General features: G+C 39.7%; 2 protein-coding genes across 5 annotated transcripts; one reads left to right on the forward strand and one right to left on the reverse strand.

Moving 5' to 3' along the window:
* The first annotated feature begins 39 nt into the window (after window positions 1–39).
* Window positions 40–8660, forward strand: LOC106806372 (farnesyl pyrophosphate synthase-like). Of its 4 annotated transcripts, none has more exons than XM_014808292.1 (10): window positions 40–204; window positions 2646–2820; window positions 3129–3191; window positions 4118–4193; window positions 5885–5965; window positions 6149–6271; window positions 6573–6740; window positions 7100–7177; window positions 7296–7430; window positions 7807–8660. In XM_014808292.1, exons 2-10 carry the CDS (start codon window positions 2771–2773, stop codon window positions 8005–8007), a joined length of 975 nt encoding a protein of 324 aa, XP_014663778.1. In that variant the 5' UTR covers window positions 40–204; window positions 2646–2770; the 3' UTR covers window positions 8008–8660. The 4 variants fall into 4 exon arrangements, with proteins under 4 accessions (XP_014663778.1, XP_014663780.1, XP_014663781.1 ...); XM_014808294.1 differs by lacking the exon at window positions 40–204 and adding an exon at window positions 214–265; XM_014808295.1 differs by lacking the exon at window positions 40–204 and adding an exon at window positions 2078–2208 and having other exon boundaries at window positions 2646–2839; window positions 3146–3191.
* An 83-nt stretch (window positions 8661–8743) lies between these two features.
* LOC106806373 (ubiquitin-conjugating enzyme E2 T-like) lies at window positions 8744–11492 on the reverse strand. Its single transcript, XM_014808296.1, has 7 exons — window positions 11404–11492; window positions 10958–11118; window positions 10791–10860; window positions 10545–10650; window positions 10268–10366; window positions 9059–9142; window positions 8744–8944 (listed from the first exon to the last, which is right to left on the reverse strand). Exons 2-7 carry the CDS (start codon window positions 11064–11066, stop codon window positions 8861–8863), a joined length of 552 nt encoding a protein of 183 aa, XP_014663782.1. The 5' UTR covers window positions 11067–11118; window positions 11404–11492; the 3' UTR covers window positions 8744–8860.
* Between the last annotated feature and the right edge of the window lie 2033 nt (window positions 11493–13525).

The following is a 13525-nucleotide window of genomic DNA, read 5'->3' on the forward strand; positions in this document are numbered from 1 at the left end:
TACCCTGTATTATGGTATTGATCTCCACACAGTGAAACGCTCTAGAGCCAGTCTATGCTGAGATCAGGCGATGCATGGGCGATGTACGATAGTGTGCAGCGAGGTGTGCAGTTCTGGGCTGAAACTCTCGTAATTATACGATAACCTTGTAATCTCGTAAATAGTAGCCTTCAAAGATCAAGGAACTATAACGAAGACGGAAAGGTGATTGATCCTCTATTTAAAATATTTGCCGAATTTGCAAAATTGACAAAATCGTGCCCAGGTAATCAAATCCACTTCTGTTCTGTACTACGTACTACTACTAGTACTAGTACTACTACTAGTACTATAATAGGGCTATAGGCCGAATAGTCCCGCAGCCTTATACGCCGATATCAGCATGTCCAGAAAGACCGGGTACAAGATGGCGTTGCGCAAAAGATGCGTTATTCCCCGACCGCCGAGAGCGGTTAAGCCGCGCACTTCCGCGGGACTGGGCGCACGCGACCGCGGGTGTTGTATGTAGCATCTCGCGCTGCCCGCTATACGAATTCGCGCACTGAAGGAGAGCGGGCGCGCGAATCCGTATAGCGGGAAGCGTAACATCGCGCAGTTTTCGTGAGACGTACACCGGCTTGACAACGGCGGCCTTGGGGGGAGGGCATTTCCTGCTGCTGCTGCTTTGCTGCTCCAGAGCCGCGCTGCAGCAGCTAGCAGGGACCAGTATTTGGTGCTGCTGCTGGTTTGCCACGCCAGCCACGCCGGCCACGCCAGCGCAGGTGCTCGCACGACGTGCCGTCGCCACGGGCAGCGCGGGGTCAGGAGGTTAGTCGAAACGTGGCACGTACGCATGACGGACCTACTACCATGACAGAGTCTGTGGTGTCGTTCGATGGGACATGGCAGAGGAAGGGCTTCCAAAGTAAAAACGGTGTTGTGACCTGTTTATCTGTGAACGACAAACAATGTAAAGTTCTGGATTGTGAGACTCTAGAAGCAATTATTGTGGGACTTGTTCAATGAAAAGGAAGAAATGCAAGTCTGATGCAGAATTTGACCAGTGGTACGAAACACACAAGGACACATGCTCAAAAAGTCATAACGGATCTGCAGGGGCAATGGAATCAGCTGGTGGGAAAGCGATCTACAGTAGATCACAGGATAAACACAGTTTACAGTGCACAGGCTATCTAGGAGATGGAGACTAAAAGTTATTCCCAGATAGCTGCTTCAGATCCTCCTGTCTACACTGGGACGACAATCAGGAAACTCAAGTGCTGTGGACATGTCCAAAAACGAATGGGACGTCGGCTGACTGAGAAAATCACTCAATGTAAAAACAAAACATACCAGCACAATGGCAAAACATACAAAGGAATAGGTGGCATAGGAAAACTCACTAAGAAGGCTGCATGGAGGATACAAAGACATTATGGGGCAGCAATCCGCAATAACCTGGGCTGGGGCTGGGGCTGACCAAAGACAATAAATTTGCACCTTTGTGACTGAACTTGTTAATTAAATATTGTAATTCATGAAACCATTGCAATTTTTTTTAAATTTGAAATGTGTGTATTTGTTATTTCATTAATTTTAAATTCATAATTTATAGTTATTGGAATGAACCTTGTCACCTTGAATCCCATACTTTTAGTTTAATGGAAATATCAGTTGCTTAATACTAGTATGAATTGTTGTTCTTATAAATGAATCATACAAACATGGAATATTTACGTATCTCGCTTCTCTTTTTAAAAGTACTGCCTGTGGTGATGTATAATTTTAGCTATTTAGCAAACACTTCTGTTTATATTTTATTTATTAGTTTTGAGCCACCTGCAGCAGCCACAGCCACAGCTAGCACCCTATACACTTGTAAGCTTGAAAAAATAAAATAACATGAATCAATTAAATAAAATAAGGTCAGTAAAAGTGATAACATGTTTTTTTTTCAAATTGTTTTATATTCGTTGTGTAGCAGAATTGCATGATGAAAAGATGACAAATCAAATGTACATATTTGATTACAATTTTATTTATATTTATTCTGCATGATTTTCATTTGTAAAATGCAAGTGAAATGCTATCGTTTCTTGACAGTCAGTGGATGGCGCAACGATTTCTGTTTGAGGTAGGATTGTGCCAGTTTGTTCATCGTACGAATAAATTGCTGTTTGGGAGGAAGTTCAATATATCTGCAACGATGCCACTGCCAATATTCTTCAGGTTAGAGTAGTCTTCTCTAAAGTGTGCCAAACAAGTTGACTGCCTTATTCGTTCCAATCACAGCCATAGAAAAACCAAAGAAGGTAGAGCGAATTTTATAAAGTGCATGAAATGTATGGAAAACACACGTAGTTTAACCATGACTGCTATTCAGGGTGAGCTCTGAATGAAAATAGTGAAGGCTTTCGTAGTGGGAATTTGTTATGAAATGAGTTTAACCAAAAACTACATTTTTATCCATTTTCATTCCCGTAGCAATTAGGACGACAACAATAATAATGACGATAATAAAACAACAACAGTTCAGCAAAAAAAACAGGAACAATGAATGTTGCTGTGCATGCACGTTGAACTTTTAATCTCTGTTTACGGGCATTGGAAATAAAAGAAAAGCTGAAAAAAGAATAAATGCCTTGCGTTGTATTTTTTTGTTTTAGGCAGCACTGTTTTTCCCACGCAGCTATGGCATCCGAGAGTCCATTAAAGAAAAAGAACAAGGTTATTGGAGATGAGCTGGCCTACTTTGATGCCTTATTTCCACAGCTGGTCAAAGAGCTGACAGATGATGTCAGTTCACCTGAAATACTGGATGCTGTTAACTGGTTTAGAGAGGTATATATATCAAGAGTACATAATAGACTCTCTCTATATATATGTGTGTGTGTGTGTGTGCGTGCGTGCGTGCGTGCGTGCGTGCGTGCGCTATTGTGTGACACCACTGATTTCAAAAGTATAGTTTAGAGTCATAGTTAGAGTGCTAATGATATGCCTTACATATTTTGTTATGTCTTTTCTCCTGATTGAATATCTCCATAACCTTTAATAAGAGCAATTTTGTAAAATCATGAACATATACATAGTAGTATAGATATGTTCATCTGAAAATTACTAATAGTTGCACTTTGTGTTGTGCTTAATAGGTACTTAGATATATACTCCCATGGTAAGAAAAACAGAGGTCTGGCTGTTGTGAAATCTTATAGGTATGTATACTTGTAGACTGACATGTATAAGTACTGTTGCATTTAATTCATTATGTAAATTGTGTAATATTATCAAGAGTGTATAAAGAAGGAGAGCGTACAACGGTGCAATGCTGAAACCATGTTGCAGTATTAGTCGAATTAATAAACTTTCCCCGTTTTATTTTGACGATTCTTTGCAGTATTATTTGATCAGCTTGTCCCAGCCTTGTTAATATAAAACAAATCGCATGTCCCTACGATGCCTCTACACTGAGATAATGAGCGGTGAAAATCTGGTATTTTCGCCGAAAACCGACTCCAGATCAGTCAGTACTGCGACTGTCTCTCGTTTTGTGCACTGTATGTTGCTTCCGGTCGCCACTGTGCAGCGCTGACTCGATACGTTATTACTACCGCGTTACTACATCCAGCATAAGGGGCGGGTCATCACCATGGCAATAAATAACAAGACGTTTTTGTGGAGTAATGGCTGCGTCAATGACTGGGAATGCGAGAAAAGATAGTAGAAGGAAAATAAATTTCATTGTCAATGAATGACGGAAACACGCGAGGTTTTCCGAGTCGGTTTTCGGCGAAAATACCAGATTTTCACCGCTCATTATCTCAGCGTAGGAGCATCGTAGGGACAAGCGGTTTGTTTTATATTAGCAAGGTAGGACAGCTGATCAATAATACTGCAAAGAATCATCAAAATAAAACGGGGAAAGTTTATTAATTTGACTAATACTGCAACATGGTTTCAGCATTTCACGGTTGTACGCTCTCCTTCTTTATACGCTCTTGATATTATGGCATTTTAGTGTATATACTGCATGGGGGTGATTATTTGCCATATAAATACACTAGCTTATGACCCTATCGGATTGTTGAGAGCTTCCTTTTCTATTAATGTATATATTTATATGGGGTTTATGTCATTAAAGATGTCTTGTCAAACCAGAAGAACTTACGGAAGAAAACCTGACAATAGCCAGAGTGCTTGGATGGTGTGTCGAACTGGTAAGCTGTGATGTATCATCTCTATGCTATTATTAATTTTTAGCTCATCTGACAAAGTTAGATGCAGCTTGTAGAATCGCATGAGCGTCCGTCCGTGATCCTTGTGTCCGTGTGTCTGTCAACAGTTAGGCACAAATCTTAACCGCTCGACGTACGGTCACGATATTCGGGGGATCGTGAAAAAGACTCGGGATGACCAATTTGGGGGTCAAGGGTCAAAGGTCAAGATGTGTCAACTTGTGTCAATGACACAAAGAGGTGGAATATTTCCTCCTTAACTTAAGGTATAGGAGGAAATATGGAATTGCGGCACAAATCTGAACGGCTCGACCTATGCTCTTAATATTCGGTGTATAGTGTGATGGGCAGGAAACCCATCACCAGTGCGAAATTGGAGGTCACAGGTCAAAGGGCAGTGGGGGAAAGGTCAGATATCAGACATTTTCTGAGGTCATGGCCTAATGGACAGAGTGGAAAACTTTTTTGTTTCAGCGCTTACCTACCATTTTTATCACTTTATTGAAAGGACCATGAAATGTGCTTTCCACTGACGTGCGAAGAGTAAGTGTCTAATAACCTTTTGACCCACAAGAGGAGGGTTAAACATGGATTTGTTGACTGTTAACAAAGGACTGAACTGTGTTTGATGGTACTTGTGTGATCGTGGAAGACTTAAATTTCACAGTGAAATTCTGCATGCAAAACTTACTTGAACAACGTTTACGTGCCTTAAATCATATATGAACTTCATTCTCTATATGAGATTCTGTACGTTGGGAATACAATGTCAATAGCACTTACGCAAACGTCTGTTTTTGATTAAGGCCAACTATAAATAGGCCTACCTCGCAGGTGCTAAATGACACACATACATACATACAGCATGGGCTAAACGAAGGTAGCAACTAGTTCGGATTATCTATTCCATGCACCTAGTCAGTATGCACACCATCTATCGGAACAGAGTGAGAAGAATGTCCCGGCAGGATAAGTCAAATGTATATTGCGCTCAAAAGTGCAGAAAGAATTACTTTCTTAACTTCAGTTTAACCAATCTTGAGATACGTAATTGCAGAAATGAATCATCAAACCTACCAATGAAAATTTGCCAGTTTTGTACTGTCCTTGGAGTAGCGCGCCGCGTGGGTGTTATTTGTTTATAAACAATTTAGTCTGACTGACTCTCTCCCTCTCTCTCCTCTCGCCCGCTCTCTCTCTCTCTCTCTCTCTCTCTCTCTCTCTCTCTCTCTCTCTCCCTCTCTCGCTCTCTCTCTCTGCAATAAAAAAAATGTTTGCTGAAATGATGTGTACGCAACTGCGTATCTGCATATCTGCGCCTAACAAAGGTGTCACTACGCACGACTGAAATGTTACGTTTATAACCGTAGCAACAGACCTCAGATGAGCCCAGTCGCTCTGCGGCTCTTGTTGATGCAATACAATAGGTAATCTATAGAAAACTTTGCATAGCATAATGCTTGTATCATGTATGGTAAATGTTTTACATGGTCGTATTCCAACCTTTGACTGAAAAAAAATTGGGCAGATGGAGAATCGTATAGAGATGCAGCAATAAATGTAGAAACTGTTCTGGGATATTATAGACAAGTGGGAATAAGTATGTGTGAAAATGAACTAGATGATGTGTGAACTAGAGTTTCATACACTGTTCTAATTTTAATTGTTTATAGTTACAGGCATATTTTCTTGTGTCTGATGATATCATGGATTCATCAGAGACTCGACGTGGGCGGCCGTGCTGGTATAAAAAGGTAATTAGTTATTCAAGGTATGAATGTATATCTAAAGGTTCCATATAATAGTGTTATAAATCCAATGAGAATGGAACTCGTATATCCAACACCAAATTGCCATTGAAGTTTTAATGTTCCCACAGAAACACATGGTTATTGTTATCAAGTGTATGAATACAAATATATGTATTTTTCTTCCAGGAAAATGTTGGCTCTATAGCAATAAACGATGCCATCTACCTTGAGACATGCATATATGCTCTGCTTAAGAAATATCTACGTGGCAGACCATGCTACATTGACATAATTGACTTGTTTCATGAGGTAACTTATCTTTATCAGTTGGAATATTTCCAGAATGGGCAGAAGTTATTTTCCTGTTAATTTATTCTCGAAGTATTGCCAGAAGAAAGCAACGACAGCAAGGAGACACCACCTAGAGAAACTGCCTAATAATTTGCAATATTAAATATATTAATAACCTTATGAATGATAATATTTATGGCCTTATGTCCCATCGGGAGACCAAGAGGATAAGGTAAGGAATGATAATATTATATAATATTAAGATAATTTTATATTATTAATAATGATATAATCTGTGCCTGTTTTGCTGTAACGACAGACGACGTCCCGCACGGTTCATGGTCAATGCCTGGACGTGTGCACGGCCTCGCCCGTCGAGAAGCGTGTTAACTTGTCGCGCTTCACGACACAACGATACTCCGCCATCGTCAAGTACAAGACGGCGTTCTACTCCTTCCATTTGCCTGTCGCATTGGCACTGCACCTGGTGAGCCATGCGGCGAGCGCTGCTGCACACAGATCTTACATTGATCCTAACAGATATGACTATATTATGAGTTCAGCATTATGTGCTGTGCTGCAGTTATGTTCATAGCCTGCCTTAATTTCTGAAGAAAAGTCAAAAGTTGTTTTGCTACATATTTTATATATATATATATATATATATATATATATATATATATATATATAATTCAGTGAGACCTGAACGGCTGTATAGGATAAATCGCTTGTGTAATGATGTGTAATGGCAGATACAGCTTAGTGTATATACCCAAGTACTATATGCACTGGATATCTGCTCCCAACATTTTACTAATAATTTGTTGCATTGCAATTTTGTAACAGGCAGGTATATGTGATGAGGCATCACATTCCATTGCACAAAAGATACTGCTAGAGATGGGACACTTTTTCCAAGTGCAGGTGAGTGAATCAGGACTGATTACAACAGGGTAGAACAAAAGAGTTTACATATTATGATATCTAAATGGAGTTTACATTATGTAAAAAAAATCCACTAATCTAATTTCTCTCTGCATAGGACGATTTCTTGGACTGCTATGGTGACCCAGCGGTTACTGGGAAAATTGGTAGTGATATTGAGGACAACAAATGTAGTTGGCTAGTCGTACAGGCACTAGCAAAAGCCACTGCAGAACAAAAGCAAATGCTCCAGGTAGGCAAATAGTAATCCTATTATGTGCAACTGGTTTCCTATGTTGCAATATAATCAATTTAGATGTTGGTTTTTACATAATTTTTAATTAAAAGCATATTGACAAAACCACTGTCATGTGATCCTCTATATATGTGTTCTCTTAGCTCCGCTGCTCGGTATGTTGGCACTTTTGCCAATTATTGGGCATAGGATTTTGTGGGTGCACCCATGAGTCCGAAAAAGGATGAAGCTGCTATAGAAAGTACTTGGACATTACTACATATTTTAAATGCACTTTTACAGTGTGGATAACAGAGTCGGAAGTTTTTGTGACATAGTGCAAAATCACAGTTAATCGATTATAGAGGTTTAATTCATTAATGTGATGTTGCAGAATGACTATGGCAAAACTGATGCGGCATGTCTAGCCAGGGTGAAGGATCTATATGAAGAGCTGCAACTGAAACAAGCATATGCTGACTATGAAGAACAAAGCTACCGCACTATCATATCACTCATAGAGCACGAATGTACGACCCTCCCTCGCCAGATCTTCCTAGACTTTGCGCACATGATATATAAGCGAGAAAAATAATTCGCATGCAACCAAAACATGACCTGCAAGTAACGTTCCTGATTTATGGGTCTGACAGTATTGTAAGGTGACCATTTTTCCAAACCCATAGTCATATCAGTGACAGTTATTTTTAGAGCATTTCAAAAATCTATAAGTGTAAATAATAGTGGCATTCTAAATTATGACATGGAGGTCAGGAAATTATACAATAATACTGACATGGAATGCCTATTGTAACAGCATATGCTACAAGTTTAGTAATAAAGTAGAATTATCTCTTATAACCAGAACAGGGTACCTAGAATGTATAGGACTTTAAGTTTGTTTTCTCAGATCTATTAATGACAACAGATTACTAAGAAACTGTGATAGTGAAATATAGCCAGATTATGTATAGAATTTTTTAGTATTTCTTTTTGGCTGTACAAAATTGTTAACTATGTGTCTTATAAATGACACACATAATTACAACTGTTGAACTGGAACGGGTGGTTATTACATTTTCTTACATGTAAGAACGTTTTCCATTTGTGATATGGCAAGTTGAGTCTAGAAATAGCTAGTGTTGAAGAGGAATGACAGTTGTTTTAAAGAATTTCATTTCTTCTCGTGATAATGTGGTCAGCGCAAACTGTTTTTAATACATTGCTAAAAATATCAATATATATATATTTAATTGTTATATATTAAATATATTCGTTTATACTTTCATACATGTGTGTTTACATACACATTTTCACATTTGCATATTGACATTTTTCACACATAAATTGTATGGAATAATATGATGCTTCTCTGTACAATTAACTAACAATATACACAGGTTTGATAGTAATCTATTACATGTCATAATCTACCCAAGCTATCAGCTTTAAACTTTTTGGACCTTTGATTCACTACCAATAGGATCTGTGCTTTGTCTCTTTTGGTGTTCACCTGTGCTCCGTGCTGCAATCTATAATTAAGAAGGTCGATACGTGAACCTTTACAAAATATATTGTATTTTTAAAACATAGTGGCAGATTATGCTTGCGTGACCCATAAGAATTATTTGAATCCAACCCCTTACCTGCTCAGCTGGCATGGCATGCTTCCTGGTCCAGCTCTGTGCATTCTCAATGAAAAGTTGCCGATTGTACTTGAACTCTTCTGACTGTGAACACGTTACATATAAACAAATCATGGCATGCATTTCAAGCAACCGTAATGCTATGTGTCACACTAAATCAACTCATATCTTGCCATTATCACTTAAAGTTAAAAAGTTGTCTAGTTCGACCCCATCATTCATTATGGCTCAGCAAGACAAGATTTCCCAGTGTAGAGATGCTAATTATACACAATTCACAATAGAGAACTCTGACTAACGTAGCTACACTTGTTCTGATGCCAGGAAATCGGTACAACATGCTGTTGAAATCGGGTTGGTACAGAGTTGATGAAGGAACTAGCTATAGGGTTGGTATAGAGTTGATGAAGGAACTAGCTATAGGGTTGGTATAGAGTTGATGAAGGAACTAGCTATAGGGTTGGTATAGAGTTGATGGAGGAACTAGCTACAGGGGTGTATCCAGGATTTTTTCTGGGTGGGTCGTGATCATAATTTTTGGACCTTTCAACAATGAAATAACAGCAAGATGTGATTAAAATGTCATTACAATTTAATTAAAACCAAAAAATTTTGTTTCCAAAAAAAAATTGTCAGTTTTTTAAAACAAAAATTTGAAGTTTTTGATCATTTTTTTAACAAGTTTTCTGACTCAATTGAAAACAGTCTTTTGAACTGTTTATCTCGTCTTTGTCTTGATTTTGTCTTGTCTTTGTCTTTGTCTTTGTCAGTCTTTGTCTCTTTTTTTGAACTCAGTTTTTTTTAACAAAAAATGTGTTTAAAAAAAGGCTCAGTTTCAGAATTGCTGGAATTGGGATAGATTTGCGTCACGCATTGGCAAGGTCTTTGGACTCATTGCTGGTACCTGATCAATTATGCTTTTTCATTTATGTCATCGTGAAAAGGCCCTCGAAAAAAATGTCTTTGGAAAAAATGTGGACCTTTGAAATTTTTGGGGGGTCGTACGACCCTGACGACCCCCCTTGCATACACCCATGAGTATAGGGTTGGTATAGAGTTGATGGAGGAACTATAGCTATAGGGTTGGTATAGAGTTGATGGAGGAACTATAGCTATAGGGTTGGTATAGAGTTGATGGAGGAATTAGCTATATTAGGATTCATGGAGAGAACAGACAGTTGAGAGTGCTGTTGGATTTAATGCACTTACAATCTCTGCCATGAGAGGGTCATCAGGATTTGGTTCTGCCATCAGCAGCTGGATGGATGTTAGCACAGTAGAGAGGTTCAACGAAGGTTTCCATGCCCCCTGCCAAAAAAAATTACCTGCAGTCAACAGGGGCAATATCTTTGAGGGCACTGGGTTCATATTGTACACCAATTATCAGCTAGAGAAGAACTTGTACCGCTACTGGCTGTTACATACCTGAAAACAATGTACCAGTTATCCAAGCACTCATCGTTATAAGAATTTTGCTAGAAATTACCTTTGGTGGCATCTTCAATATATCTAGACATATTCTTCCAGCTGTATCAATGTTAGGATGATAGATTGGTGTGGTGAACTGAATCTTTGGTGGCTCAAACGGATATCTGTTATAAATGGTACGAACATTATTGGTATTTTGCAAACAATATATAACTTCAAGATTCATTATAATCTTCAGAAAAAAAGTCAAGCATAACTTAACGCACTTATATGACACAATATAATGATTAAAAATATATTTTACCTCTCCGGTACATTTATGGATAACTTGAACATTCCTTTAGCATATGGTGTATGTTCTCCTCCTATAATCTCTAGAAGTGCGAAGAAAAGCATCACGTTAGCAAGCGAAGTAGTTTATAATGATCGATGAAAATTAACACAATATATTCAATTAATTAATATACTTACGAGCCTCGAGAGTTTCCAGGCTGTCACCTATTGGCCAACATGAGATACCATGGGGTGGTCTATTTACAAACATCTCCAACTCTCGCTTCATTCGTGCTGCCCTCTGCATTCTGAGATCAGCACAATACTTCCAGTGGCATTCCAGTGAAACTCCAGGAAAACTGAAATGCATGATGTAGTGCGTACAAGGATGTGGAAACATATATATATATATATATAAACATTAATATATACCCTACTCTTGTTGGGTTATATTATTGTAGATGTAGGCCTATATCAGTAACAGTAGTCAGTATATTATATGATCCTACTCACTGTTTACATTAGTCGAAACACGAAAATCAACATTTCCGTGCCCTAGTTTTAACCTATGATTTATTAGGTGAAACTCAATAAAAATGACATCAAAAGTAGCATTGCACATTCCACTTGCCCTCACACTTTACCTTGTGTCGATACCTCTTCTTATTATGTAGTTATAGCAAAAGTTATAACTTATATGTTTATATGCTCAGAGTATGTAAAAAACAAACGCCACCAGAAAACTCGCGAGATATTATCGGTGTCATAGATAATAGTTACATGCCGGCTTAATTTATTGTGCCATACCAGAGCATATAAAATTATAAATCAAGTTGCTTTATATGCTCTAGCTGGCCTGGCCATACCATAGCATAGAGTAGCGCAAGGCATAAGCAAGGCCTATAAATAAACATGTTTATCTGTTTATCTAGTATAGGCCTTGCCATAGAGCGCGTGTAGACACATACCCAGTGCCACGCACGCACGCACACACGTACACACGCCCCCCCCCCACACACTACTCTCTCTCTCTCTCTCGTTCGCTCACACACACACACGCACGCACGCACGCGCGCGCACACACACACTTCTGTGCACAAACACTAGGTAAAAAAATGGGGGGGCAAAAAGATGGCTAGGACAAAATTTTGGGAGCAAAATGATGGCAAGGAAAACGAAAAATGGGGGCAATAATGCGGCGTATAATAAGTATATCCGTCACTAATGGCGGAGTAGCCCCCCCCGAACACGACACACACACGCACGGAACTAACACACACACACAGCACAGACACAACACACACACACCATCACACAACACACGCACGCGACACACGCGCGTGCACACACACACACAACACAAACACCACACGCACACACCGTGACACACACACACACGACGACACACACAAACACACACACACACAAACACAACACACCACACACAGCACACACACACACACAAACACTACACTAATAATTCTCATAAAATGTTATTTTATCAGTAAATTCAGTCTACCAGGCAACGTTTTTCAGCAGAACCTACAAAGACACTCACTACCGGCTCTCTAATTACCTCGATCCTTAATTGCTTCACTTTATACTAGAACGCCCAGAACGCAAATACGCTTAGAACGCCCAACAGTTCTCTCTAAGTTTACCCGACTCCCAGCCCGACCCGGCTGCACGACTATTTCACGTAGAAGAGCGAGAAGGTGAACTCGAGTTACTCGACGCTAGTTTTTTTTTTAGCTTATCTCACGCAGCCAGGTGCAGCTTGTAGAATATGGCAATTTGGTTATGTAGCGTCATGGTGAGAAAAGCCATAACGTCGCAAAATTTTTAGGTCACAGGTCAGAGGGCAGTTTGGCAAAGGACATATTTTGAGACATTCTCTGAGGGACATCCATGGTCTGACGGACAAAAGTAAAAAAAAAACTTTTATGTTCCAGTGGTGTGCGAACATTACCGTAAAGAAGAGGGTTAAACATTGATGTTACTGTTAACAAAGACAGGCTTGACGTACGTATACGGTCTTGATATTCGGGACGTGTGGGGGGGGGGAGCAATCCAAAAAGACATGGAAGGTCAAAACTGGATGTCAACGGTCAAAGATTATAAAATGGGGAAGGAAGGGGTGAATATTGCCCCTAACTATAGAACCCATGTTGGGGAAATACGGAATTGGGGCACAAATGTGGAGGTCACAGGTGTGTCAGAGATTTCAAACATTTCTGGAGGATATGGTTTGACACGCGCATGCGGAATATACACAAGCATTCATGCATTCAGGGGTGAATAATGACAAATATTTGTCAATATTAACCCCGGATGCATTTTGTACGCGCATACAGACTTGGAACTTTAGTAATCAGCAAGTCTTTGTACGCAGCACTAGGGGGGAGAGGGCAGCTGTGTACACTGACCAGACCTTTCATTGTTTTCTCCAGCTGCGTGTTGCGTCAAAGCAAAAACTCGCCCACACACACGCACGCAAGCACGCACGTACGCACGCACGCACGCACGGGCAACGCACAGACACACAACTGGGGATTCAGGGGGGGGGGGATTGGGTGCTTAGCCACACTCTGTGTTGACTAACATATTAGCACAAGTAACCAATTAATTATCTGCCAAGTATATATAGTCGCGCGCTGTGCATGGGCGTAAATTATGTTAATTGAGTGGCAAGCAGTTACAAGCGTGTTGGCACGTTTTTCAGCAATTCCAAGAAAGAGTTTTGGCTGTCGCCCTCATCCAGCGTGG

The sequence above is a fragment of the Priapulus caudatus genome, unplaced genomic scaffold, assembly GCF_000485595.1.
Source record: "Priapulus caudatus unplaced genomic scaffold, Priapulus_caudatus-5.0.1 Scaffold156, whole genome shotgun sequence".
Classification (NCBI taxonomy): Eukaryota; Metazoa; Priapulida; class Priapulimorpha; order Priapulimorphida; family Priapulidae; genus Priapulus; species Priapulus caudatus.